At 42.8% G+C, this 27710-nt stretch overlaps 2 protein-coding genes across 2 annotated transcripts in view; both read right to left on the bottom strand.

The window, feature by feature from the left end:
- The window catches only part of LOC136319373 (zinc finger protein 709-like), a 67952-nt gene extending 46194 nt beyond the window's left edge, over positions 1-21758 (bottom strand). Inside the window, 1 exon segment of the mRNA XM_066252656.1 lies at positions 21611-21758. Coding sequence (XP_066108753.1) covers positions 21611-21613 — 3 coding nt within the window. The 5' untranslated portion in view covers positions 21614-21758.
- Positions 1636-14930, bottom strand: LOC136334225 (zinc finger protein 709-like). Its single transcript, XM_066274192.1, has 4 exons — positions 14799-14930; positions 4232-4358; positions 3970-4030; positions 1636-3565 (listed from the first exon to the last, which is right to left on the bottom strand). The coding sequence occupies exons 1-4, from the start codon at positions 14802-14804 to the stop codon at positions 2062-2064; spliced, it is 1698 nt and encodes a 565-aa protein (XP_066130289.1). The 5' UTR covers positions 14805-14930; the 3' UTR covers positions 1636-2061.
- Positions 21759-27710: the final 5952 nt, after the last annotated feature.

Here is a 27710-nt window from a genome sequence, read left to right as displayed (position 1 = left end):
GGGGATGGCTCCTTGGCCTCTGCCCCAGGCGCTAGAGTGGCTCTGGTCGCGGCAGAGCGACCCCCCGGAGGGGCAGAGCATCGCCCCCTGGTGGGCAGAGCATTGCCCCTGGTGGGCGTGCCGGGTGGATCCCGGTCGGGCGCATGCGGGAGTCTGTCTGACTGTCTCTCCCCGTTTCCAGCTTCAGAAAAATACAAAAAAAAAAGAGGTGGAAGATGCTGTCTTCAAAGCCCCTGTGTACCTCTCTCCCCATCTGGTGGCTCTACAACCAGACTAGTCTTCTTCATTTCTGCCTTCCAAACCTCACACCATGGGGCTACTGCTAATTTCTAATATGGAACCACAAAGGGTATAGATCTTAAAAAATCTAGTTCCTAACACTACCCACAGGAGTGATATTTACAACTTTTTTTTTCCTATTATAGGCTTCTCTTCTTAAATAACAATCTATTCACCAAGTCTGGCCTGTGGTGGCGCAGTGGATAGAGCATCAACCTGGAATGCTGAGGTCGCCGGTTCAAAACCCTGGGCTTGCTTGGTCAATGCACATTTAACAGGCAACCAATGAACAACTAAAATGAAGCAACTCTAAGTTCATACATCTCTCTCTCCACCTCCTCTCTGTAAAATCAATAAATATTTGTTCTTCTTTTTGTGACAGAGAGGGACAGATAGGGACAGACGGAGAGAGATGAGAAGCATCAATTCGTTTCAGCTCCTTAGTTGTTCATTGATTGCTTTCTCCTATGTGCCTTGACTGGGGGGCTACAGCAGAACGAGGGACCCCTTGCTCAAGCCAGTGACCTTTGGGCTCAAACCAGCAATCATGGGGTTATGTCTGACCACATGCTCAAGCCAGCGACCCTGTGCTCAAGCTGGTTGGCAACCTCGGAGTTTTGAACCTGGGTCCTCTGCATCCCAGTCCAACGCTCTATCCACTGTGCCACTGCCTACTCAGGCTCAATAAATAAAAATTTTTTAAAGATCTGGTCACCAAATGCAAATCAGAAGAAAAAACAACAGCAAAGGCTGAAATATGAAAATAAAAATTCACATGAAACTAAAATCTTTCATAAACTTGACATACTTAAAAACTTATTTCAACTGTTTATTGGAATGGAAAATAGAAAAAAGGATCTATACCCATCACCCCACAAAAGGAGTAGAAAGAAAGTGAGAATATATATAATGGGATAGAAATATCCAGGAACTGTCACAAAATCAGTAGGAAAAGTCCAACAAATGCCAAACTGTCATTTTTCAATGGCCCCTTAACATGAAATAAAACATGATAAAAAATTAAGCCTAGTTACATATTAGGTGACACAATAAATAAAGTGTCAACCTGGAATGCTGAGGTCACCGGTTCAAAACCCTGGGCTAGCCTAGTCAAGGCACATATGGGAGTTGATACTTCCTGCTCCTCCCCCTTCTCTCTCTCTCTTTCTCCCTTCTCTCTAAAATGAATTAAAAAAATAAAAAATAAATAAACTTGAATTCCCATGGATCTGACAAGCTTCAAAATGTAGAGACAGTATTATAAAGACTACCTATTAATGTTATATAATTGCTGAAAGACAAGTCACAGAATTATTACACCTCAATATTCATTTCTAAAAGTAATTGATACTTTAACATAAGTTCAAAATGCACAGGCCACCTTTTATGCAGAATTTAAAATGTAGACCTGCGCAGTTCCAAACTTGGGCTGTTCGAGGGCATACTGTATTTTCCAGCTTTGGCTTGGTATTCGTCTATGCAGAGGGCTGACTTAGGTTATACACAGATTTTCAACTGTGGGCAAAATGGGTTCCCCTAACTCCTGACACCTGAGTTTTTCAAGGATCTCCTGTAGAAAAAAATCCCGTGTTCAACTATGCATTTAAAGAAACCTGGTAAAAATAACTTAGTTACTATTTTAATAACAGTTCTTTAACCCTGAAAATTTTCTAGAACATTGTAACTAAATTTATGTCACTCCTTGTGTTATTTATATTTTTATTTCTTTTCAGTGGGCGTTTTCACAGGTAGGGATGTGGGCCAACTGAAGTCTTTCTCACACTATTTATATTCAAGAGGTTTGATCCAGTGCAACTTTTCATGCCTTCGAAAGGAATAGGGATGACTGAAAGCTTTCCCACATTCTTCACATTTATATGGTTTTTCTGTAGTATGCACTCTCATCATGTGTATTTGAAAAATGTTGTTACAAACGAAGGCTTTCCCACATTCCTTACATTCATAGGGTTTCTCTCCAGTGTGACTCCTTTCGTATCTTTGTAAGGAACTGTGATTACTGTAGGCTTTCCCACATTGCTTACATGCATAGGGTTTCTCTCCTGTGTGAGTTCTTTCATGTCTTTGATACAAACTAAGGCAAGTGAATGCTTTCCCACATTCCTTACATCCGTAAGGTGTATTTCCAGTGTGCAGTTTCATGTGTCTTTGAATGGTGGTACGACAAATGAAGGCCTTACCACAATGTTTACACTCATAGGGTTTCTCTCCTGTGTGAGTCCTTTCATGTGTTTGTAAGGAACGATAATATCTGAAGGCCTTCCCACATTGCTTACATCCATAGGGTTTCTCTCCTGTATGAGTCCTTTCGTGCATTTGGAAGGAACTGTAAAAGCTGAAGGCTTTCCCACAATCCTTACATTCATAAGGTTTCTCTGCACTGTGAATTCTTTCATGGTTTCGAAGATAACTGGGAGCAATGAACGCTTTGCTACATTTTTTACATTCATAGGGTTTCTCTCCAGTGTGAGTCCTTTCATGTGGTTGTAAGGAACTGTAATACCTGAATGCTTTTCCACACTCCTTGCATTTATACGGTTTCTCTTCTGTGTGAGACCTCTCATGCATTTGTAAGGAACTGTAATACCTGAATGCTTTTCCACATTCCTTACATTCATACGGTTTCTCTTCAGTGTGACTCCTTTCATGTACTTGAAGGTAACTGGGATACCTGAAGGTTTTACTACATTTTTTGCATCCATAGGGTTTCTCTCCAGGGTGATTCTTTTCATGTCTTTGAAAATTTTTATAATATCGAAAGGCTTTTCCATAGAGTTTATACTCATAGGGCTTCTCTCCAGTGGCGGCTCTTTCACACGTTCGAAGAGGAGCTGAAGAACTAAAGGTTTTCCCAGGCACCTCACATGTATGAAGAGCATCTGCAGTGTGTGTAATTGTGAGTCTTTGAGGGCTTTTGAGCCACACGAAGGCTTTCCCACATTCCTTACATTTATATGATTCCTCTCCATTGTGACTTTGTTCATGTTTTTCAAATAACTGAATATAAGTGAAGCCTCTTCCACACACACTACATTTATGTGGTTTCTCTCCATATTTCTGATGGTCGGAGGGGTTGTGTCCAGTGCAGCACCCAATGTCCCCATTATGGGATGAATGATGTGTGAAGACTTCCCCATGCACTCTGTACTCCCATGATTTTACTCTAGGAAGAGTTTTCTTGTTCAGATTGAGATATGGAATAAGGCTGAAGTTTTCTCCACATTGACTACCATCCTTCCTTTCACAGAGTCTCTCTACCATATAACTTCTGTAAAAAACAAGAAGTATGTTATTAACTTCCTTGTCAATAATTTTATATTTATCAGTAAAAAGTCTGAATGACATTTCCATGATTAACTGCAAAGTATAGGTTCACTGTCTCATCCAAACTGTTGAACACTGAATACACCAAAAGCTCTGAAGGACAACTCCAGCCTTGCTGTGATCAATACAGTGATCTCCATGTATAGGCTTCATTATGCTGTTTCCATGGAAACCATTTTGTAAACTCTGGACATCTGTGTCATATGTAAAAAAGTAATTTGGTGAAAATTTTCTGAGAAGTAATCAATTTGAAGCAAGGGTTGCTTTGGTTGATTCTTTTTAAAATTTCATAGCATAACAGGTGTCTCAGCTGAGACACTGCTTTTTTCTATTATGAGTGTGACTCACCTACGTTTTCTCCCCTGGTTTTTGTCCTGATCTTCAATGTCATGATCTTCCCATTTTCCCCCTAAAATACAGACCAAAAAATATGATTCCAAAGTATTAGGGATTGTAGGAAAATTATTATATTCTAGTTCCATGATGAGCTGTGACTATGCCCCGTTTAAGTAACAATGTCCTCTATTTCTACTTTACATGTTAGTACACTGTTGATGGATAAGAAACACTTATACTTCAGGGCAGGATGTGAAGGTAATATCATTCTTACCTATGGAGGCCAGATTCATGAAGGTTTCCCACATCACATCTTTGTAGAGTTTCTTCTGTAAAGAATCTAGTAAAGCCCACTCCTCCAGACTAAAGTTCACAGCCACATCCTCAAAGGTCACTGAGTCCTAAAACACCACAAATATGCGTATAGTAAAATTCATGAGACACTGGACTTCTATACTGTGAAAATATGCAGAGTTAGGATAACAATTAGAGACAGCGAGGCACCCTAGGGCAAAAGCCCTCAGTGGACGAGAGTCCAGGGGCCTCCCTGTACTGGAAACAGTGTGTGCTGGAAACAGCAGAACAGCAGGATAAGATTTAGCTACAAAAAATGTTTAGGCTCTCAGAACAGAGCTGAGGAGTCAGCATGTTCCTTGTCCTTTACTTCACCCCCTGAAAACGTCTTCTTTCTGTTTCCTACAGTTATTTGTACTTGCTAAAAAATATCTGAGTAAAGCTGGGGATGGGGCTTCTTCAGTCCTTTGATCTGCTGACCAGGACAACTGCCTGCCCTCAGCCCCTTGGTGCACTTTATCTGGCCTCTAAGTAGTTTTTATCATTGTGACAAGCGGTGCCCCATGTGAGGAACCAGAAGAAACATCCCAAAACTTAGTGAAGGAAAAGGATGTCTACTCATCCCGTTTGGTAAAGGACACAAGCAGCAGGGGAAAGCCCATGAATGCTTGTGGTGAGGTCACTCTTAGGGATCAGGCCAGGGGATTTCCCTTCTCCTACATCTCTCCTTCCTCATGGGGAATTCCCTTTCCCCTGAGCAGCGTAGTATCAAGTTACAGTTACAGGAACTCTTCCAATCAAAATTTAACTACGGTCTTGCTCATAATTTGCCGCCCAATTTAGTTTTTATCTACAAGAATAACAAGAAGCTGTTCAGCAATTGGCTATGCAAAATTTTGCACCAGTATACTCATTGGCATTGATATGCGGACTGGTGCTGGTGCTTATGATAACCCTCAAGCTCAGGTTCAGATGAATAGGGCTGCATTTCCTCAAGTTTATCAATGCTTTTGTGTGGTTTAAATTAAAACTCAATCTAAAAAATTTCTTATAAAGTTACAGCAAATCATTGATTGTAGAATGACAATATGATCAATTATTATTTTTGTTGTGTTTATACAAATTACCAGGCCAAGTTCAAACTAGACTTAATACTGTAACTAGGATAATCTTAATTTGGCTTTTTAAAATAAAAGAAAACTAAGGGTAATTTTAGGAAAAACAATTTATAGTTCAGTAGAATCTATTAACACAGTTACAAATATTAGAAACTAGACCAGATCCTGATTTTTATGATTTTCTTGAATGTGTTGGGGCAAAAGGTTCCTGTTATCTCTGTTATGTCTTTTAAAAATATGTTTGCCAATAAAAGAACATGTTTCTACTGTGCTAAGGTACCAAAGAATTGAAAAATTAATATTTTAGGATAGTCAGGTTTCTTGCCCCTCCTTTCTGTGGAGAATGAAAAGAGAGAAATGTGGGAGTTTCCTGGACATACTATGTACTGAGATAAGAAACCCCCTTTTATTAAAAAGCTTAAAAAGCATTTTATAATTTAGGCCAAACATTCAGAGAGATTTTGTAAATATGATTTTTATACTTGTGTAGCTGATCACAATCATGCTTAGGAGGGGCTATTATGTTGTAAATAGAGAGGTTTTTGTACTAGGTTTTGAATGAAAGGAGGAAGGAGACTTGGACCCCCTCCCTTCCCCACAACTGTGAGGAAGAAGGTAAACAGCTAGCCAGGTGCAGGAGAGGGAAGAAAGATTAAGTGGTCTTTTCCTTTCCCCTTTCTTTCTCCTTAATGGGAGATTCACAAACGTTTATCCTCTGACATCATGTAAGCCCCTCACATCCTGAAGTCGTGTGATTGACGTATGTACCTCTAGACAAAGGGATGGCAGATAGACACTAAAAGATTTGGGGATGCCTTTTATATGTAAAACAACATTTTTCGCTATTGTGTTACCTTATAAGTTTTAACATATGGAAATGTTTTTTCTAAATCCTATAGACAAATGTTATAAGCTTGTTAATGATTGTGTCATGCCCCCCCTCCTTTTCCCACCAACTTGTGCGTGATCAAGTGTATATAACCAGCGTCAGAGCTCTATTGGACACTGCACGATTTAGGTCAGCTATACCCCATGTTTGTCATATGCAGCTGGCTTGTTAATAAATCTCCTCCTATTAATAAAACTCCTAAAAAATTCATTTGGACTTAGTGTCTCTATGTAAACTCGTGGAAGAAAGGCACAGTACTTTACAACATTTGGGGGCTCGTTTGGGATCTGGTGCTCCGCGTCACCAGGTAGACACCCGGATCAGCTCGTCTCTTTGGAGGGTTGCTTGACCCCACTGAGATCTTGAGGAGAGGTGCCACCTCAGATGTTCCAGGGCTTCCGTTTTCCTGTGAGGTTCAGACAACTCTTTGGCAGACGTCCCTGATCTCTACGACAATTCAGTAGAGAAATCGAGGAGGTAGGTAAAGCAACTCGTTTCCCTTACTGAATTCTAGCTTTTTATCTTCTCTGAATTCTAGCTTTTCTGTTTGGGACTAATCAATTTGGACCATTGTATAGAGGACTGGATGCAGTTGCACTCTCACAATAGGCTCTTCAAGACCAAGATGTCAGTGGAGAGTTTTGGGTCCTGCCTTGGCTTTTCTGGCTGTACTATAGGAAGACAATTAGTGAGGACAGAGTCTTGCCTCAGACTTCCAGGGACATTTGTTTGTGCTCTAGGAAGACAATTAGTGGGGACTGGGTCCAGCCTCGGACTTCCAGGGACATCTAGTTGTGCTCTCAGAAAAAGACATTAGTAGGGACATTTGGTGGTGCTCTCAGAAAGAGATCTGAGTAAGGACTGAGTTAATCAATCCTGTCTCAGATTTCCACAGACATCTTCATGCTTGTTGAGATCTCATTCTTTGTTTTTAATGTTTCTGTCTAAAACTCCTAAGTGATTGGTGTGTGAGTAGGGATCTCTGGTGCCTGAGCCTAAGCCCTCCCAGGGACGCGGCCTGCAAGCACCTGAGAGGCGCCTGACAGGGAACCCCTTCCTTTGCCTTTTGAACTGTGTGCCTAAAAGTCAAGTGCAAATGTAAATTAGTAAGTTGTCTGTTTTGTAAGTTCTGTCAGGAAAATCTCTGGTATAATTTTAATTGGAATAAGTAAAGCGCACTCATTTAAATTTCTTGATTTGTGTGATTATATGTGAAGTCTTTGTTTAATGTCTAAATATGTCTGTTTTTAAGGCCTGAATTAAGTTTTTGCATGCAAAAATTGGAAGTTTCTGGCTTAAAACCGGAGGGCAAAAGTGAAGGGAAATTCGTAAACCTCAAAAAAAAAAAAAAATCGTAAACCTCATATGAGCTAGTGGCTGTCTGCCAGAGCCCGCAAATTATAAAACTAGAAAAATTCATACAAGTATTAAAATTATTAAATAGTAAATTGTACTGTAGATTCTCTTTGTTCATCCAAGAAATCTCTCATGACATTTCATGGTATGGGCCTTTTCCCCAAACCCACTAAATCTCTTTTCTTGCATCCAAGACTTCAGGCTTCAGGGCACTCTGACTTCTCCCCTGAAGAAATAGTTCTCTTCTGTTGGCTCCTGCCCCTTGTCTTGTAAAATAATTGACACCTCTATAGTCAAACATCTTTTATTCTGAGTACTAATTATTACTGTCTTACCTTTCTTGCTTTTATTGGTATGCTGATTCTTGCATTCTCCCAGACAATTTCGATTTTGTAGATCAGTGCTCCAAATATTAAATATGGGAGGAGGGCGCAGTACACAAAAGACCCCCTTAGGTTGTCTCCTAAAGCACTTTCAAGAAGCTTATGGAGAAAACTGTGGGTATGGAATTAAATGGTCAAAAAGACTTCACACTCTCTGTGAATCAGAATGGCCCACCTTCAGGGTTGGATGGCCATCGGCTGAGACTTTTAATCCCCAGCTGGTAAGGGCAGTCTGGAATATTGTGACTGAGAATACAGGCCACCCTGATCAGTTCCCCTACACCAGTGGTTCTCAACCTGTGTATATGTATTTCTGATAGCTTTAGGCGACCCCTGTGTTTTGGTCGTTCGACCCCCGCCGGGGTCGCGACCCACAGGTTGAGAACCGCTGCCCTACACTGATCAATGGCTAAACTTAACAATGAACCCACCACAGTGGCTAAAAGCATGCTCAACATAGAAAGGGCGTGGCCCTGGCCGGTTGGCTCAGTGGTAGAGCGTCGGCCTAGCATGCAGGAGTCCTGGGTTCGATTCCTGGCCAGGGCACACAGGAGAGCGCCCATCTGCTTCTCCACCCCTCCCCCCCTTTTCTCTCTATCTCTCTCTTCCCCTCCCGCAGCCAAGGCTCCACTGGAGCAAAGTTGGCCCGGGTGCTGAGGATGGCTCTATGGCCTCTGCCTCAGGCGCTAGAATGGCTCTGGTAGTAACAGAGTGATGCCCCAGATGGGCAGAGCATCACCCCCTGGTGGGCATGCCGGGTGAATCCCGGCCGGGCGCATGCGGGAGTCTGTCTGACTGCCTCCCCATTTCCAACTTCAGAAAAATAAAAATAAAAAATAAATTAAAAAAAATATATATAGAAAGGGCGCTACATCTTCCTAGTCCAGCCAGATTTACATCTAGGGAAAAAAGGGGATTCGAGAGAAAGGACTATGAAAGAATCAGTGCGCATATTGCAAAAAGGAGAGGGCTGAGGAATGCACCCCGGAAAATGTTTCTTCAGCCTCTGGGGAAAAAGGGCAGCAAGTGAGCGATTTTGGTGAGAGAAGAGTAAAAGGCCAGGCCGGGACGCACCGTGTGTGGAACGAAGGGGTAGGGGCATGGCTGCAGAGAGGCGAGCACAGGCCTGCGCCCCCCCACAGGAGATGGCCAGGCTGGGGTTTTCAGCCCACCTCAGGTTGTGCAAGAAGGGTCAGGTAAAAATGTTTAGAAAATAACAAACCACGGGTGTAGATCTTGTTAATTATCAGTTTCTTGAAATGAATTACAGCTCCACGAAGGAGAATGAGTGATAGGATTATAGGGGTTGGGATTGCAGGGACAGGCCCTCCATAGGAACCTTGGCCAGCAAACTGCAGCTCGCAAGACACGTGTGGCTCTTTGGCCCCTTGAGTGTGGCTCTCCCACAAAATACCATGTGCTGGTGCTACCTCAATAAGGAATGTACCTACCTATATAGTTTAAGTTTAAAATTTGGTTCTCAAAAAAATTTCAATTGTTGTACTGTTGATATTTGCCTCTGTTGACTAATAAGTTTGCCAACCACAGGGTTAGGAGTAGTGGCTTATCGCCCTTCACTGGTGTGTAAAAAGTTGTAGAAAAAAAATTTTTTCTATGTTAAAAATGTATGAGTTATTTCAAAAGTCTTTGGTTAAATTCTTTTTATTTATTTCATAGCCCTGTGATGTTGAAATCTTGGTTTAAATATTAGGGAATATGTAATAATTATTATTATTTTTAATTTTTTTTTATTTATTCAATTTTAGAGAGGAGAGAGACAGAGAGACAGAGAGAGAGAGAGAAGGGGGGAGGAGCTGGAAGCATCAACTCCCATATGTGCCTTGACTGGGCAAGCCCAGGGTTTCGAACCGGCGACCTCAGCATTTCCAGGTCGACGCTTTATCCACTGCGCCACCACAGGTCAGGCATGTAATAATTATTAATAATATCTTTTTATGTAACGTATAATATAAATGTTTAGCTTATTATCATTTTTGAAGCAGTATTGTTCAATGTTAAGTCACCAAACCCAGAGTGACAAATATTACTATTGATTGGCTTAAAAGTAGAATTCTCAACATAATAGGAAGAAAGAAAAAAATTGAAAATAACTAATTGTAGTAGTAGGAACCATTTAAATTTTGAGCCCAGACTAAAGCAGGGGTCTCAAACTCGCGGCCCACAGGCCGCATGCGGTCTGCCCACCAATTTTGTGTGGCCCGCAGACTGGCCTGCAGATTAATCCACGAAATTTGATTAGTCTGCCGGCCGCACAAAATTGGTGGGCGGGCCGCACGGCCGCGAGTTTAAGACCCCCTGGGCTAAAGGATGTGAATAGAAATCTGTTTTTCTTGAGCTTTTTAGACATTATCTGTTAGGATGCATAAAATTACACATTAATAAGGTGTAATTTGTTAGAATGTAAAAGGAATATGTGATTAAGTAGAATATAAGATTTATTGGTCATTCCAATTGGTGCTTGTAACTACATCATTAGAATCTAAGACATAAATGTGATAGGAAAGAATTTAAATTCTTTTTTCCCAAGTGACCTATAGAATTAGAAAGCTCAAAATTCCCTTTATCAGGGAAGCCTCAAGCCCTAACAGGACTGTTAGAATCTATAAGACAATGAAGACCAAGAAAGACTCAAGAAAATGTTTCTAGTTGCCTAGCTTAAGTGGGGTTTTAACAACCAAGCAAGTGAAGATGGTTTAGACACTTTCCACCAGTTTCTGTTAGCCAGGATCAAAGAAGATACTGAGGCAGTCAACTTAGCCTTTTACAAAGCAATCAGCTCTAGAAATTAGAAAAAAGAAATGTATTATGAATTTTTAAAAAGGTAGCATCATCCGCTGCTACAAATAAATAAATGGCCCTGGCCGGTTTGCTCAGCGGTGGAGCGTCGGCCTGGCGTGCGGGGGGCCCGGGTTCGATTCCCGGCTAGGGCACATAGGAGAAGGGCCCATTTGCTTCTCCACCCCCCCCTCCTTCCTCTCTGTTTCTCTCTTCCCCTCCTACAGCCAAGGCTCCATTGGAGCAAAGATGGCCCCGGTGCTGGGGATGGCTCCTTGGCCTCTGCCCCAGGCTCTAGAGTGGCTCTGGTCTCGGCAGAGCGACGCCCCCTGGTGGGCAGAGCATCGCCCCATGGTGGGCGTGCCGAATGGATTTCAGTCGGGCGCATGTGGGAGTCTGTCTGACTGTCTCTCCCCGTTTCCAGCTTCAGAAAAATACAAAAAAAAAAAAATTAAAAAAAAAATAAATAAATAAATAAATGAACAAAACTAAGCATTTCAGAAGGGACACTGCTCCTCCCTCAATCACATAACTCTGTTTGGCTGCTAAAATGGCTGGTTAGTCAAAGACCGGTAAGATTCCTGAAAGAAGGGACAACCTAAGACAGGCAGTCGAAGAGGGGCCATCAGGAGAAGGCTTAAGAACTAACAAAGGTGAGGCTCAAACCCTCACACCAACAATGCAGGAACCTGCTCCCCTGAAATAGTGGCCTCCATCCACTGTCCAGGGCACCAAAAGAGGACGACTCCCTAGAAACTCAAGAAAAACCAAGCAGCTGATGATACTACCAATAAGGTAGTCCTAAAACCAGTGGGGTTTTTAGGAAATTTTAGTAACTTTACTAGAACCCTTGTTGCCAAAGGTTTATTTGCAACCAATTAGAAAAAGATTTTGCCAGCAGGAAAGGGATAGTTTAAAAAGCCAGACTTAGAATCTATTGCAGAAGGCATAATGTCCAATTGTTTAGTTTGTGCCCAGAAATACTAAGCAAAGTAAGGCAATTATAAAAAGAAACAGGGAGAGAGGAACTTTCCCAGATAAACATTTAGAAATAGATTTTACTAAAGTAATTGACAAGTAGGTAGAAGCTTTTCCTACTAGAAATAAGACCACAATTTCTTAAGAAATTGCTATATGAAATTCTTTCCAGATTTAGCTTGCCCATTAATATTGGGTCTAATAATAGGCCTGCATTTGTATCTAGGATCTCGCGGCTAGTAGGAAAGGCAATCAATATTAATTGGAAAATAATTGGAATTTACACTGTGCCTACAGGCCCCAAAAGTTCAGGGCAGATAGAACGCATGAATCGAAGAGTAAAGGAAACTTTAACCAAATTTGTTTTTTAAACTGGTGAAAAGTGGCCCTTCTTAGGATGAGGTGCACCCCCTCCCGCCCCTCCAGGGCCGACAGCACTGTCTTCCCTTCGATCTCGCACGGGCGCAGAGCCTCGGAGCATTCCTGACCAGCAGCTGGACAAGTGGCGGCGACGACCAGGACCCGGTCGTACAGAGCTCGGCCCTCTTTTGTTTGCTCAGTGCAGGGCAAGGTGAGAGGCTTTTGCAGAAGTGTGGTTGCAGGAGCTCGATCTACCGAGTGGTGACCGAGGACAAGCTTGTCAACCACGAATGCCCCTGTCGCAGCACACCCCAGCCTCAAGTCCAGCGTGAAGCAGCAGAGATGGCCCTGAGCCCAGAGCCTGCAAGCAGGCCTCCCTCAGCACTTGCACTGAGGAGTGAAGGTCCCTCCTCCCCACCTGTGGCTGTGACCTGGCCCAAGCTTGCCGCTTCCTGCGAACCTCGGCCTCCATGTACATCTATGCTGTCAACTTGGTGCTGCCACTGGCGCTGCCCATGATGCTGGCTATCTGGCTGGTCCACAGGGAACACAAGAGCCTCTGCCTGCCGGCCAGGAGCCAGAGCACCTAATGAGCCTACCTGACACTGCTCTTTGGGACCAGCATGGTGGAACTTGGCGTGGTCATTGGACTCTCTGCTTGCACCCAGCCTGGGCTCACTGACTGTCGCAGCAGGCCTCCGTCCCTCAGATGCAGCGGCAGCCCAACCCCTCTCTGCTGCACCTCATCCTGGGCATTGTGCTGCTCTTCTGGGCATGCTTCATCCCTTCTGGATATAGTACCTGCTGGCACAGCACTTTGGCATCCAGATGCTCACACCCCACAGAAGAAGCACCAGTGGGCACGTGGGCACCTAAGACTCCCGGCAGTGTCGCCACCACTCCCAGTACGTCTTTGGCAGTTTGCTGTTCTCCAGCAGTCAGCTTGGTTGTCACTAAAGGTTAAGATTTTTAAAATTAAAACTCTGACTAAAAAAAAATTGTATAATTTTAGTAATAAAAGGTATAGAGTATAGAAATATTTTTGAAAAAGAAAGAAAAAAAGTAAATTATAAAAGCCAGTTAATTTTATGTAAGTTGCAGAAGGTTTGTATAGGTTATAAAAAAATTGATCAGTAGCATTTGTTTCAGTAGACTGTATTCTGTTAATGAAAACATCGTCTATCTGTTAATATCTGTTGCATTATAGGATGATATTCCTACTCAACAGCCTCATGCACCTCATTAAAATGAGTCAAGGATTTGACAAAGGATATAAAACCAGTGGGGAACGTGGTAAGGTACCAAAAAATTTAAAAATTAATATTATTTTAGGAAAAATAATCCTCCTTGCTGTAGAGAATGAAGGGAGAGGAATGTGGGAGTTTCCTGACTTACAGGGACATACTATATCAAAAAGCCCCCTTTTACTAAGAAGCTTAAAAGGCATTTCATAATTTAGGCTAAGCATACAGAGAAATTTTGTAAATATGATTTTTATACTTGTGTGTGATTTACACCAGCTCAGGATGGACGACAGCACTGTGTTGTAGATGGAGAGGTTTTGTGCTGGGTTTTGAATGAAGTTCAGAAGGGGACTTGGACACTCTCCCTTCGCCTGCAGTTGTGGGGAAGAAGGGAAACAGCTAGCCAGGTGCGGAGGAAGAGAAGAAAGATTAACTGGCCTTTTCCTTTCCCCTTTCTTACTCCTTAATGAGTGATTTACAAACATCTATCCTCTGACATCATGTAAGCCCCCTCCATCCTGAAATCCTGTGACTGATGTATGTACTTCTAAGACAAAGGGATGGCAGATAAACACTAAATGTCTTTTAATATGTAAAACAACATTTTTCGCTATTGTGTTACCTTATAAGTTTTAATATACCTATGGCTCGCGAACCAGATATGGCTCTTTTGATGGCTGCATCTGGCTCACCAAAAAATCTTTAATTAAAAAAATAATAACATTAAAAATATAAAACATTCTCATGTATTACAATCCATTCATTTCCTACCGCTCATGTTCATGGTTGCGGGTGGCTGGAGCCAATCACAGCTGTCCAATGGGACAACACCAAATTTTTATTGGATAATGCATAATGTACACAGGTCGTTGTGAGATCAGAAAGTAAACTTTCCTCTTTTTAATCAAGCAGTCAGCTAGCTAATTGCAGAAACCCTTTTGACGAAGAAGATGGCTAAAAGAAAAAAAGATGAGGAATATCGTACTTTTCAGCAGGAATGGACAGAAGAATTCACCTTTGTGGAGAGACCAGGTTCTGCAGTGTGTCTAATATGCAATGATAAAATTGCATCGATGAAACAGGCAAATATAAAGCAGCACTTTGACACATGCCATACTACATTTGCATTGAAATATCCAGCGGGGAACAGCAGGAAGAAAGCATGTCAGGAGCTACTGTGCAGAGTGCAAGCTAGTCAGCAGCAACTCTGTGTTTGGACCCAACAAGGTGACTGGAATTCGGCTAGCTTTGCTGGTACTTTAGCAATTGTGAGAAACGGAAAGCCATTCACAGATGGGGAGTATGCCAAAACATTCATGCTTGATGTTGCCAATGAACTTTTTGACGACTTTTCAGATAAAGACAAGATAATCAAATGAATAAAAGACATGCCTCTGTCGGCAAGAACTGTTCACAATTGTACCATCATGATGGCAAATCAAATTGAGGCAACACAAGTGAAGGACATAAATGCAGCACCATTCTTTTCTCTCACTTTAGATGAGTCAACAGATGTAAGCCATTTATCCCAGTTCAGCGTGATTGCAAGGTATGCTGTCAGTGACACACTATGTGAAAAAGTCTTGCTGTTTTGCCTATGAAAGAAACAACTAGAGGGGAGGATTATTCAAGTCCTTCACTGAGTTCGCTAAAGAAAAAAATCTACTGATGGATAAACTTATTTCGGTGTGTACTGATGCTGTTCCGTGCATGGTGGGGAAAAACAGAGGGTTCGTAGCACTTCTTAGTGAACATGAAAAGAGACCCATCCTAAGTTTTCACTGCATCCTACATCAGGAGGCGCTTTGTGCTCAGATGTGTGGCGAGCAGCTTGGTGAGGTGATGTCTCTGGTCATTCGGGTGGTCAACTTTATTGTTCCCGAGCTTTAAATGATCGCCAGTTTAAAACACTGCTGGATGAAGTTGGGAATAATTACCCTGGTCTGCTTCTGCACAGCAATGTGCGTTGGTTGTCAAGAGGGAAGGTGCTCAGCTGTTTCGCGGCTTGTCTGAGCGAAATCCGGACTTTTCTTAAAATGAAAAACGTTGAGCATCCTGAGTTAGCTAACACTGAGTGGCTCCTGAAGTTCTACCCTCTCGTGGACATGACTGAACATCTGAACCAGCTCAATGTGAAAATGCAAGGCGTTGGAAATATAGTCTTATCCCTTCAACAAGCAGTGTTTACATTTGAAAACAAGCTGAACTCTTCATCACCGACTCTGAAACAGGTCCTTTACTACACTTTGAAAAACTGAGTTTAAAGATGCATGCACAGCAAGTGACCCTGCTCAACATCTTGATCTCCAGCAGCTAGCAGGCTTCACATCTAATCTCCTGCAGTCATTCAAAGTGCGCTTTGCAGAATTTCGTGAGCGCACTCATCTTTTTAAGTTCGTCACCCATCCACACGAGTGTGCACTGGACAGTGCCAACCTGAGTTACATCCCTGGTGTCTGCGTCAGAGATTTTGAGCTACAAGCTGCTGACCTGAAGGCCTCAGACATGTGGGTGAATAAGTTCAAGTCACTGAATGAAGATTTGGAAAGACTTGCACGACAGCAAGCAGAGTTGGTGAGCAAACACAAGTGGGAAGAAATGAAAAAACTTCAACCCGTGGACCAGCTGATTGTCAAAACTTGGAACACACTTCCCATCATATACCACACACTGCAGTGTGTGAATATTGCTGTACTCACAATGTTTGGCTCTACGTATGCATGTGAGCAGTCTTTCTCACATCTAAAGAACATTAAGACCAACCTACAATCATGTTTAATGAATGGAAGTCTCAATGCCTGCATGAAGCTTAACTTTACCTCGTATCAACCAGACTACAAAGCCATCAGCAAAACCATGCAGCACCAGAAGTCGCATTAATGGTAAGAAGTACTTTATTCATCATTGGTTAACAACAGCATAACAACGTTATTAAAAAGAATTGAGAGACTTATTGTACTTTAAAAGTGTTGGTCTTACATAAAATGCACACATTTACTTGTATTTAATGTTAAACATATTGTATGGCTCTCACAGAATTACATTTTAAAATATGTGGCGTTCATGGCTCTCTCAGCCAAAAAGGTTCCAACCCCTGCTATAGATGAATATTATAAGCTTGTTAATGATTGTGTCATGCCCCCCCCCTTTTCCCGCCAACCTGTATGTGATCAAGTGTATATAATCAGCCTCAGAGCTATATTCTGGGCTGCATGATTTGGGTCAGCTATACCCCGTGTTTGTCATATGCAGCCGGCATATTAATAAAACTCCTAAAAATTCATTTGGACTTGGTTTCTCTATGTAAACCCGGCCAAATGGTACTTTACAACAGTACAAACATCAATCATACATTTTCAGGATGAAGGGGCTTACATGATGTCAGAGGATAAGCATATGTGAATCGCTCATTAAAGAGAAAGAAAGGGGAGAGGAAAGGATTACTTAAATCTTTCTTCACTTCCCCCACACCTGGCTATTTACCTTCCTCCTCACAGATGTGGAGAAGGAAGGGAATCCAAGTCTCCTTACTCTTTTCATTCAAAACCCAGCACAAAACCTCTCCATTTACAACACAGTGCTGTCTTCCATCCTGAGCTGTTGCAAATACACACAAGTATAAAAATCATGTTTACAAAATCTCTCTGAATGCTTGGCCTAAATTATAAAATGCCTTTTAAGCTTCTTAGTAAAAGGGGGTTTCTTATCTCAGTACATAGTATGTCCAGGAAACTCCCACATTCCTCTCCCTTCATTCTCCACAGAAAGGAGGGGGCAAGAAACCTGACTTTTCCTCCTAAAATATTAATATTAATTTTTCAATTCTTTGGTACCTCACCACACTCCCTGGATACCAGCGAGGAACGTGAAGCCTTATAATGAGTTGGCATCAGCTCCTAGAAAGCAACCCAGTTCCAGAGATCCAGAAGCTGATAGTGGATCTATCCTTGGGGAATGAACCCCCATAACAGTAAGAGACCTCACTGGCTCCCAAGCATTCAAGGAATGCCTGACATCACCGAGGAAATTTTTGAAGCATCTAACTGGGCCTGTTGAATAAGTTTTGGAAAATACAAGCACACATGTGATAGAGTACAGGAGTGGGACAGGACATGCAGGCAGGCCCTTCTTAAATTAGTTTCCTCTCAGGAACTTAAAAATATTTTCCCATTCATTATTTAAAAGAAGAAACATTTATATACATTATATTTCCTATGATGTATCAGCATTATTAACTTTGCTTTTTAAAATTAATCTTTTTAACTTTCCTACATAGGAAACAACTCCAAAAGTTAAGCCTTTAAAAAGTTAAATGAGCCTGACCAGGCGGTGGCACAATGGATGGAACATCGGACTGGGATGCGGAGGACCCAGGTTTGAGACCCCAAGGTCACCAGCTTGAGCGCGGGCTCATCTGGTTTGAGCAAAGCTCACCAGCTTGGACCAAGGTCACTGGCTCGAGCGAGGGGTTACTCGGTCTGCTGAAGACCCGTGGTCAAGGCACATATGAGAAAGCAATCAATGAACAACTAAAGTGTTGCAACGCGCAACAAAAAACTAATGATTGATGCTTCTCATCTCTCTGTTCCTGTCTGTCTGTCCCTGTCTATCCCTCTTTCTGACTCACTCTCTGACTCTGTAAAATAAATAAATAAATAAATAATATAAAATTGCAGAGTATAAAAAATTTACAAACCCCTTTCCAACTAAAAAAACAGAAGAGACAAAAAACAAGGGCAATTAAAACATTTTTTTCATCCACATTTCAAACTCCAGGTAATTTTCAAGAATGAATAACAGTAGATGCATCAGGAGTCTGCAATGTAGCCCTATACTAGAAATTTCAAAAATTTACATAACTTTTGATATGTTTCCTCATATCAGTGAAAATCAAAATCCACTCAAATAGGAGCTTATATTTTAGGAATAGGATAGCCATTTACATGTCAAAGTTCTCCAAGGACAGGCATAAAACTGACCTAAAATGAGAAAAGCACCTGAAAACTTGAAACATTTATCTAACATCTTCAAGTTCTCTTGCCTGAATGGAAATAAATTTTTATTTATTTGCACAATCAATATTGCCTTATTCAGATAATTTCCCTCAATCAGGTTATATTTTAAAAGTCCAAGTGCTAATGGAAATGACAACCAAAGGGCTGCAATATTCAAGGAAAAAAAGAATCCAATGAAAAGAATCAACAACATTGGAATCGAAACAAGAGAAGCAGCCTATTTCCCTACAGTTAAGGGGAAAAACCACATTGAGAAAGTTGAACATAATCACAAACTCGGGGTCCAGAGACCCCTGCGGAGACAGAACCCCTAGAGAGGGAAGGGCACTCAGGACACCTGAGCAGCCCCAGGAATAAACATGGAACTCCAACACACTCCCCTCAGGTGAGCATGAAAGCGCTCCCTCCCCCAGGCTTCCACTCGTGCAAGTGAGGAACCTCTCAGCCTGATTCAGTTTAAGGTCCTGAGCCAAGTAAACTCCCCGATTCCTCCAAACTTTGTCCAGCAGTCAGAATCCCTGCACTTCACAGACTTTCTCAATGTGCAGAAATGACATTCTCAGTGCACCCACAATGCGGATCCAAAACAAACCTAAGGTTGAAAAATGTCTAGGCCTAAGAAACTATAACCCCAAAATGGACATCATCACCCCCTTCAAATCCCATGTGCATGTGCACCCCCAGCTTCCCAGGGCTGTAGCTTGTCTCAGGGCACAGGATCCTTCCATGGTAGGTGTTAATCCAAATTCGGAGGGACCCGAAATATGGAAGACAGGAGCAAGGTCCGTCATTTACACATCAAAGCTTTATTGTCTAGCTTGGCCAAGCGGCGGGAACTCCGACAGAAATCTGACTGAGAGCGCGCCGGCCCTTTGTTCTACTTAGTTTTTATAGTTTTGTAAGTGGGAAGTACAGAAGCAAAAATTGCAATTAGGAGCCCCTTACCGCTATTGGTTATAGTCATATGTCCTTTAACATGATAGGACCACATTCAATTTGCAAACCATACATCATTTTGGAGAAAACAAATTTACAAGCCAACACAATGGTAGAAAGATGTCTCTTTACATATTAAAGGCATTCCTATATTATCTAGTGTTTATCTGCTATCTCTCTGTCCAGAGTCACACACTCATTTACATAGGAGAGGTAGTTTCGGTGGGGACAAATGCCTGCAAATGACTCATTGCTATAAGAAAAGGTTTATTTTGGCTTTTCTCTTCCTGCTAGCCATTCACCCCTTTCCCCACAGGTGTGGTGGAATGTCTGGGAATCCATGTTTTCCTCCCCTTGCATTTACAACACAATGCCAAGGGCCATCCTGGTTATGCCAATCACACAGTACAGAGACTATTCTCACAATTTCTCTGCACACCTTAATCCAAATTAATAAAATGTTCTCCAAGCCTCCTAAAATATTAATTCTGTAGCCTTTGGTACTTTACAACACCTGCGGGTGAAATGGCTCAGTGGCTCCTCAGTAGGTGTGAGCAGGTAGGACACCTGCAGGGGACGGCTCCCCAGAAGATTAACTAGTCCTTCAAGCACTTCCCCTTGCAGGCTCAAGGGGGTTTTACCCGGAGTCACTGACCATGGGCCTCTGACCTCCACTGGTCTTGCTCCGCACTGCTACTGATATTTTAAACAAGAAAAGCCCAATGCTTACTTTTAAACAAAAGCCCAGTGCTTAAAGGATCCACCAAAAAATCACATAAACCCAGCCTTGTGTAGAAAGGAAGAAAACTATAAGAGTCTTTTACTAGTTCAATGAGAAAACTTCTAATACCTGTTATTTTCAGGAAAATGTCAGTTAACTGTATTTTCAGAAAAAATAATTGGTTGGTAAATAATTAATCATAGATGAATGGTTCTACTCACCAAATCTAAACCCTGCAATTTCATTTCAAAACACTCAAAAGTAAAATGACCTCAGAAATTTACTACATCTGCTTAAGGGAATAAAGAGTGAAAGAAAATTCTATACAAAGGGAATGTAATACCTGAATATTTTATTTTTCTGAAATTCACCTCTTTCTTGCCTGTTTGAAACTATCAATATTTTATCTTGTGTTTCAAGCCTCTATTGATTAAATACATTTTATTCCTACTGAAAAACAAAGACTTAATCAATGCATCTCAAGGTGACAGGCACAGGTAGTGTGATGGTACAGATCACCCAGGAAAGTTTCCAAAGAGGAACCTCTACCCAAAGAAATTGTCAGAAGACGTCCAAACCAGGAAGGAGCCTGGGGGAGAGGAACGGGGATTTCAAGTAATCTGATTTCAAGGAATTTAGGTTTTCATTGTGGTTGTTCTCGGCTTTCCTCTCCTGTAAAATATTCACAGACGCCCCTCCCTCCAAAGACAAATCTTTTAAAATGTTGAGACTTGTCCCAGAAAGAGCTAAGTTGGAGCTCAACCCTGTAGGGTTGTGGATCTGAGACCCTGGTTCGCAAACATTTGGGAAACTCAGGACAAAAACAGTCCTCCTGGGGACACTAAATCGACTGATGTCGAGTTAAGAAACGTTCCTGCAGAAAACATTATTGGTGTTTATTTGATCTGAACAGAGTATATGCCTAAAAGCAAGATCTCAACAGACCAAGAAAAATGCTTCTCAGTAAAAGACCCTTGCAATTTTCTTTCTATCTGCAGTTTTGTTTTTGTTTTTTTAAGCATTTGTAATTAAGGAAGAAGCCTAAGGCAGATGACGTGACTGTGGAAGAATGCAAGGTGGGGACTGGATTACAGGATATTTAACAAGATTATGTGCTTGCTCCCCTTGACTGTGGCTACGTTTCCAAGATGTCTGGACTCCGGTTACTTTTGCTTAGATTTATTACAGCGCCCCTTTCCCTCCCACAGTGGGGGACCTCAGCTCCTCTCACAAATGCACCCGGGAGACCAAGTCACAGTCGACCCCCGATGACCCTCCCCGTGGTCACCGCACCACCTGGGGAGACGCGGCTGCGGGCGCAGAGCTGCCCAGAGAGGACTGGCGAAGCCGCGCGCAGTGACCCGACAGGACGCCTGGGGTCCCAGCTGCCGCCCGGCACCTATGCTGCGTGCCAGAGGAGACAAGGTCCAAGCAGCGCCCCAATGAACGAGGGTCCTCAGACTCCCAAGTGACAGGAGGTGGCCAGTCCCGCCACAGCCGGTTTCAACTGGTTCCAACCAGCCCGTCCTCCCGTCACCGCACAGATCCTTCATGCACACTCACCATTCTAGGTTTCCTGGGTCTCCCTGAGTTCTTCCTACACTCCCAAGACCACTGCAGATCACAGCGCGACAAACGCTGCAGGAGACCCACTAGGGACCGTGAGGGGTGGGCGAAGCGGGACACTAAATACTTCCGCAACCAGAAGGGATGTAAATACCGTTGCCGCGCGTTGCCCCACCCACTTGGCCCAGCGCGTTCTTGATTGGACAGGTCCCAAGACTGAGTGACAGTCAGAGGGAGAACCTTGGCTCTGCTGAACCAGCCTCCCATGGTGAACTGGAAACTGACCCAGATTAGGATGTTTGCCCTAAACAGAATTTTTTCTAATCCTGGGGCAGCTAGTGTAGTTTTCCCCAAATTCCTTGTGAAGGCAAGGGCACAGTGTGCACAGGGAATCCTGATTCAGTTTCCAGATGGATCAACGCCAAGCCACACTGGAAACAAGAGGGTCTTCTGTCCTCTATGGGTCAGGAGCTTGGCGGTAAATCTGGGAGATCACTCATAAAACTGTGACTTTTGTGTAGAAATGCAGACACTGAAATAATAACCTCGCCATCTATAATTGAATCTGGCTCTATTTTCGTCTTTGATCCTTTCAAGCCTTGAACATTTGACCCATCTCTTCCCCACCCCCACTCATTCTGTCCTTAAGAGAAAGAATCCCAGAGCACAAGGCTCTGATGGGAGGTTAAAACCCCCAAGCATCGGCCTAGGTGCAAGGACTCTTCTCAGTCTAACCACAGGGTGTGAGATGTGTTCGGTACATTCTCAGATGTACATTTCACACTTTTGCCTGTGTCCCTAGATAACTTTAAAATGCAACCAATTATAATATCACTAAGGCAATTGATTCTTATTTTTAATGATATAAGAAAAATAGCCCTGGTCGGATTACTTGGTTGATCTGGACATTATACCAAAGCGAGGAGGTTTCCAATAAGATCTCCAGTCACAGCACATACTGGAACAACTCAATGTTCCTGTGTGTTTCTCTCCACACCCCTTCCTCTCTCACTGAAATGAATTTTTTAAAAAAACTAAAAAGAAAAAATGAAAAAGAAAAAGAAAAATAATAAGGCATTATGTAGATATGAGATGCAACTGGAAACTTCCTCCCAGCATTACTGAGGTATAATTGAAAAATAGTATTGTCTATATTTAACAAATGTGTAATTAACATATGGTACACTTCAATGTAATATTGTGTCCACTGAAACTGAAAAATAAAATTTTTAAAAGTATGATATATAAGAGGAAGCAACTTCAAATTAAATGAATTTAGATCAGCCTACTATTAAAGAGTATATTATAGCCTGACCAGGCAGTGGATAGAGGGTCAGTCTGAGACGCAGAGGACCTGGGCTGGAGGCCCCAAGGTTGCGGGCTTGAGCACAGGATTACCGGCTTGAGCATGAGGTTGCTGGCTTGAGCATGGGATCATAGACATGACCCCAAGGTCGCTGGCTTGAGCAAGGGCTCACTCACTCTGCTGTACTCCTCCTCCCCAAGGTACATATCAGACAGCAATCAATGAACAAGAGCTGCAGTGAAGAGTTGATGCTTCTCATCTCTCTCCCTTCCTACCTGTCTGTCCCTATCTGTCCCTCTCTCTGACTCTCTCTCTCTGTCTCTGTCACACACACACAAAAAGATTATATTTATATTATAATTTTCATTTTAATACATAATATATAAAGACAAAACTTGCCTTTTGCCCTGGCCAGATAGCTTTGTTTGGTTAGAGCAGCGGTTCTCAACCTGTGGGTCGCGACCCCGGCAGAGGTTGAACGACCAAAACACGGGTCACCTAAAGCCATGGGAAAATACATATTTATCCGGTGGGGGTCGAACGACCAAAACACAGCGGTCGCCTAGAGCCATCAGAAAATACATATTATTTAAAAATGTATTGTATAATAAATATGTATTTTCCGATGGCTTTAGGCGACCCCTGTGTTTTGGTCGTTTGACCCCCACTGGGGTCGCGACCCACAGGTTGAGAACCGCTGCTTTAATGCTTTTCATAAACTTACATGGAGTAGGCTAATTATTACTATCAACTGTTGGATGGAAAAACCAAGGCACCAACAGCATCACTCCCAAAACTTGCACCAGAAACTACATATTTAACATCTCATACTTTCTGCTGTTGTAAAGTATTGTTCTGCTGGGTTTATGTAGAGACACCAAGTCCAAATAAATTTTTAAGGAGTTTTATTAAAAGGAGGAGATTTATTAATAAGCCAGCTGCATATGACAAACATGGAGTATACCTGACCCAAATAGTGTTGTCTTGAACACAACCCCAAGGCAGGTTATATACCCTTGATCACACACAGGCTGGTGGGAAGAGGGGGGGGCATGACACAAACATTTTCAAGCTTATAACATCCGTCTATAGATTCTATAAAAAACATTTCTACATATCAAAACTTATAAGGCAACACAATAGCAAAAAATGTTGTTCTACATATTAAAAGACATTCCCAAATCTTTTAGTGTTCATCTGCCATCCCTTTGTCTAGAGCAGTGATAGTCAACCTGGTCCCTACCACCCACTAGTGGGCATTCCAGCTTTCATGGTGGGCAGTAGCGGAGCAACCAAAGTATAAATAAAAAGATAGATGTAACTATAGTAAGTTGTTTTATAAAGATTTATTCTGCCAAACTTAGCAAAAATCCAACATAAAGTACTTGGTAAGTAATTATTATTATATGCTTTAACTTGCTGTAACTCTGCTTTATAAATTTTATAAAGTAAAGTTACTTCCTTACTTTATAAATCACCATTACTGCGGAACTGGTGAGCAGTTAGAAAATTTTACTACTAACAGATACAAAAGTGGGCGGTAGGTATGGAAAGGTTGACTACCCCTGCTCTAGAGGTATATACATTAGTCACATGTATTCAGGATGGGAGGGTAGCCTACATGATATCAGGGAGTGTTTGTGAATGGCCCACTAAAGAAAGAAAGAGGGGAGAAGAAAGGGCCCACTTAATCTTTTGTTTTTTCTTTTCCCCCACACCTGGGTAGGTGTTTACCTTCTTCCTCACAGGTGTGTGTGGGGGAGGTCCAAGGCTCCTTCCCCCTTCCATTCAAAACCCAGCACAAAACCTCTCGATTTACAACAGTGCTGTCATCCATCCTGAGCTGGTGCAAATCACACACAAGTATAAAAATCATGTTTACAAAATCTCTCTGTATGCTTAGCCCAAATTATAAAATGCCCTTTAAGCTTCCTAGTAAAAGGGGGATTCCTACACAGTATGTCTCTGCAAGCCAGGAAACTCCCACATTCCTCTCCCCTCACTCCTTACAGAAAGGAGGGGCAAGAAATCTGACTCTTTCTTCTAAAATATGAATATTAATTTTTCCATTCTTTGGCATCTCACCGCACTGCAAATCAAGAATCTAGGCACAGCTGAGCTGGGCACTTCTAACTGACTCAGGGTGTCTCACAGGCTGGAACCATGGTCTCTACTGAGGCTGGATGGGGGGTGGGCCTCGGCTCCCACACTCACACATGGGTATGGTTAGAATCCAGTCTGGACTGAGACCTTGGTTTCTACCTGTCAGTGGGCTAGGCATACCCACAGTTCTGTCCTGCGGGCCCTCAACATGGAACTCAGAACACGGGTGCCTGCTCTCTCGAGTACAGAGGTAAGAGAGACACAGAGGGAGAAAAAAACAACACCAGAGGAATCTCAAGAAAGGAAGAGGGGAGGTACACATTTTTTGTAAATACAATTTGAACATGGCATCCCATTACCTTGGCTGTATTGTGTGTTCAGAAGCCAATTACTAGCAACTTAGTGGTGACACTAGGTTGTTCAATAGCAAAAGGCAAGGACCACTTGAGGCCATTGTGGAGACTACACACCACAAATGCCCACAGAAGGCACAAGGTCTGGTTTGAAATATGACAGAAGACCACAGAAGGTTTTATGCTAGTAGATGACAATGTCTCAATTTCCTTCATTTCAATCCCTTAAAAGTACAAACTTGCCCTGGCCGGTTGGCTCAGCGGTAGAGCGTCGGCCTAGCGTGCGGAGGACCCGGGTTCGATTCCCGGCCAGGGCACATAGGAGAAGCGCCCATTTGCTTCTCCACCCCTCCGCCGCGCTTTCCTCTCTGTCTCTCTCTTCCCCTCCCGCAGCCAAGGCTCCATTGGAGCAAAGATGGCCCGGGCGCTGGGCATGGCTCTGTGGCCTCTGCCTCAGGCGCTAGAGTGGCTCTGGTCGCAATATGGCGACGCCCAGGATGGGCAGAGCATTGCCCCCTGGGGGGCAGAGCACCGCCCCTGGTGGGCGTGCCGGGTGGATCCCGGTCGGGCGCATGCGGGAGTCTGTCTGACTGTCTCTCCCTGTTTCCAGCTTCAGAAAAATAAAAAAATAAAAAAATTAAAAAAAAAAAAAAAAAAGTACAAACTTTAAAATACGGCTAAGAAGGATATCACATTCCCAAAATCACTAAACTGAACCCCAGGCCTGTTTTAGGTGCTGTTCCATGCTCCATCCCACCCCTTTTTGTAATTGCGAGTTTTTGTCTCAGATACCTGTGACACCAGCCCACAGCGTTGCAGGTTTTATGTCATATGTGCCTGCTGATATACCTATGAAGTCGTTTCTAGCATCGATCCCATTGTGTGTGTTGGGAGAGGCATGATGGCTTTTCCAGGACACAGAACTGGTCAGGAAAAAAATGAAAACAAAAAACAGGTCTGAACTCAGCTCTGTCTCCTCAAAGCTCAGACCTCAGTTACATTCCCAGAGAGTGACGGGAAGAGCTGTACAGACTATGTGCAGTTACAAAAAATAGGTGAGAAGAGTGAGCAGTCAACAGCCCAGAGGGAGGTTTGAGGGGTTCTTTTCTATTTTTTTTTCTTTCGTTCTCTTTTTTTTTTTTTTTTACAGAGAGAGTCAGAGAGGGGCAGATAGGGACAGACAGACAGTAGGGGAGAGAGATGAGAAGCATCAATTCTTCATTGCGGCACCTTAGTTGTTCAGAGGGGTTCTGATTGAAGGAAGAGGCACAGGTGATGGAACCTTGAAGAAATGACCTCATCTCTTTGGTGACAGAACAAAACAGAAGTTAGAATTCTGGTAACCAGGCACCCACATTCTAGACACCGGCCCCTGTCCAGCTCACTTGACTGTAGGCTGTTGAGAGAGCAGGATATTCTCCAGTGGTCTCCAGATTTTCTGAGGCTATGGGTTCTGGAAAGCTGCTAATAAATGGTGTTTATTGCTGTAGACACTGGCTCACCCTTTACCTCCAGTGCAACTTGTCATTTGGCAGGTGTATCCTCAGGTAAGTGGCTTCTCTAGTCACTTTATTCACCAGGGCAGGTCAGCCTAAGCCAGGTCACAACTGTGATCCCATATATGTCAACCCTACAGTTTGGGTGGTCTGAACTCGGCTTTGTCATGTGTCTGCAGCCACCTGCAGGTAAGCTAGGTGACCCTACTTGTGGAGGAGCCTGGCTGATGGGTGGGCTGCCTCAGTTTTTCTTCATGTAGCCTCTCATCATCCAAAAGGCTAGATCCGGCTCATTATTATGAGGATCCTCGAGTTCCTAGCAGCAAGAGAGGGATGCCTCAGCGCACAAGCTTTTCAAGACTGTTTGCATTGCATTTCTTATGTCCATTAACCAAAGCAAGTTACAGCCAAACCAGAATGAAGTTGAAGAAATAGGATCTTATCTCTTGGTGGAAGGGTAACAACACCACAAGGCAAGGGTGCAGGTATAGAGAGGTAAAAAATTGCTAGACATTTTATTTATTTATTTATTTTTCTTTTTTCTTTTCCAAGTGAGAGGAGGGGAGATAAAGACTCTCACATGTGCCCCAACCAGGATCCACCCACCAACCTTTGTCTGGGGCCAATGTTCTGCCCATCTTGAGCCATGCTTGCAACTGAGCTATTTTTAGTGCCTGAGGCAAAGGCTCCACGAAGTCATCCTAAGCACCCAGAACCAATGTGCTCAAACCAATAGAGCCATGGCTATGGGAGAGGGGAAGAGAGAAAAGGGGGAAAGGAGGGGTGGAAAAGCAGATGGTCACTTCTCCTGAGTGCTTTGACCAGGAATCAAACCCAGG

Source organism: Saccopteryx bilineata, chromosome 1 (genome assembly GCF_036850765.1).
Source record: "Saccopteryx bilineata isolate mSacBil1 chromosome 1, mSacBil1_pri_phased_curated, whole genome shotgun sequence".
Classification (NCBI taxonomy): Eukaryota; Metazoa; Chordata; class Mammalia; order Chiroptera; family Emballonuridae; genus Saccopteryx; species Saccopteryx bilineata.
The sequence above is the reverse complement of the archived record's forward strand: the minus strand, read 5'-3'. Positions and strand labels throughout refer to the sequence as shown.

What these genes read in the sequence shown, in the direction of transcription:
- LOC136334225 (XM_066274192.1), bottom strand. An exon ending in CATGAATCTGGCCTCCATAG is followed by an intron (nt 4,031 to 4,231) that starts GTAAGAATGATA and finishes TCTGTATTTTAG; the next exon opens with GGGGAAAATGGGAAGATCAT. An exon ending in AACCAGGGGAGAAAACGTAG is followed by an intron (nt 3,566 to 3,969) that starts GTGAGTCACACT and finishes TGTTTTTTACAG; the next exon opens with AAGTTATATGGTAGAGAGAC.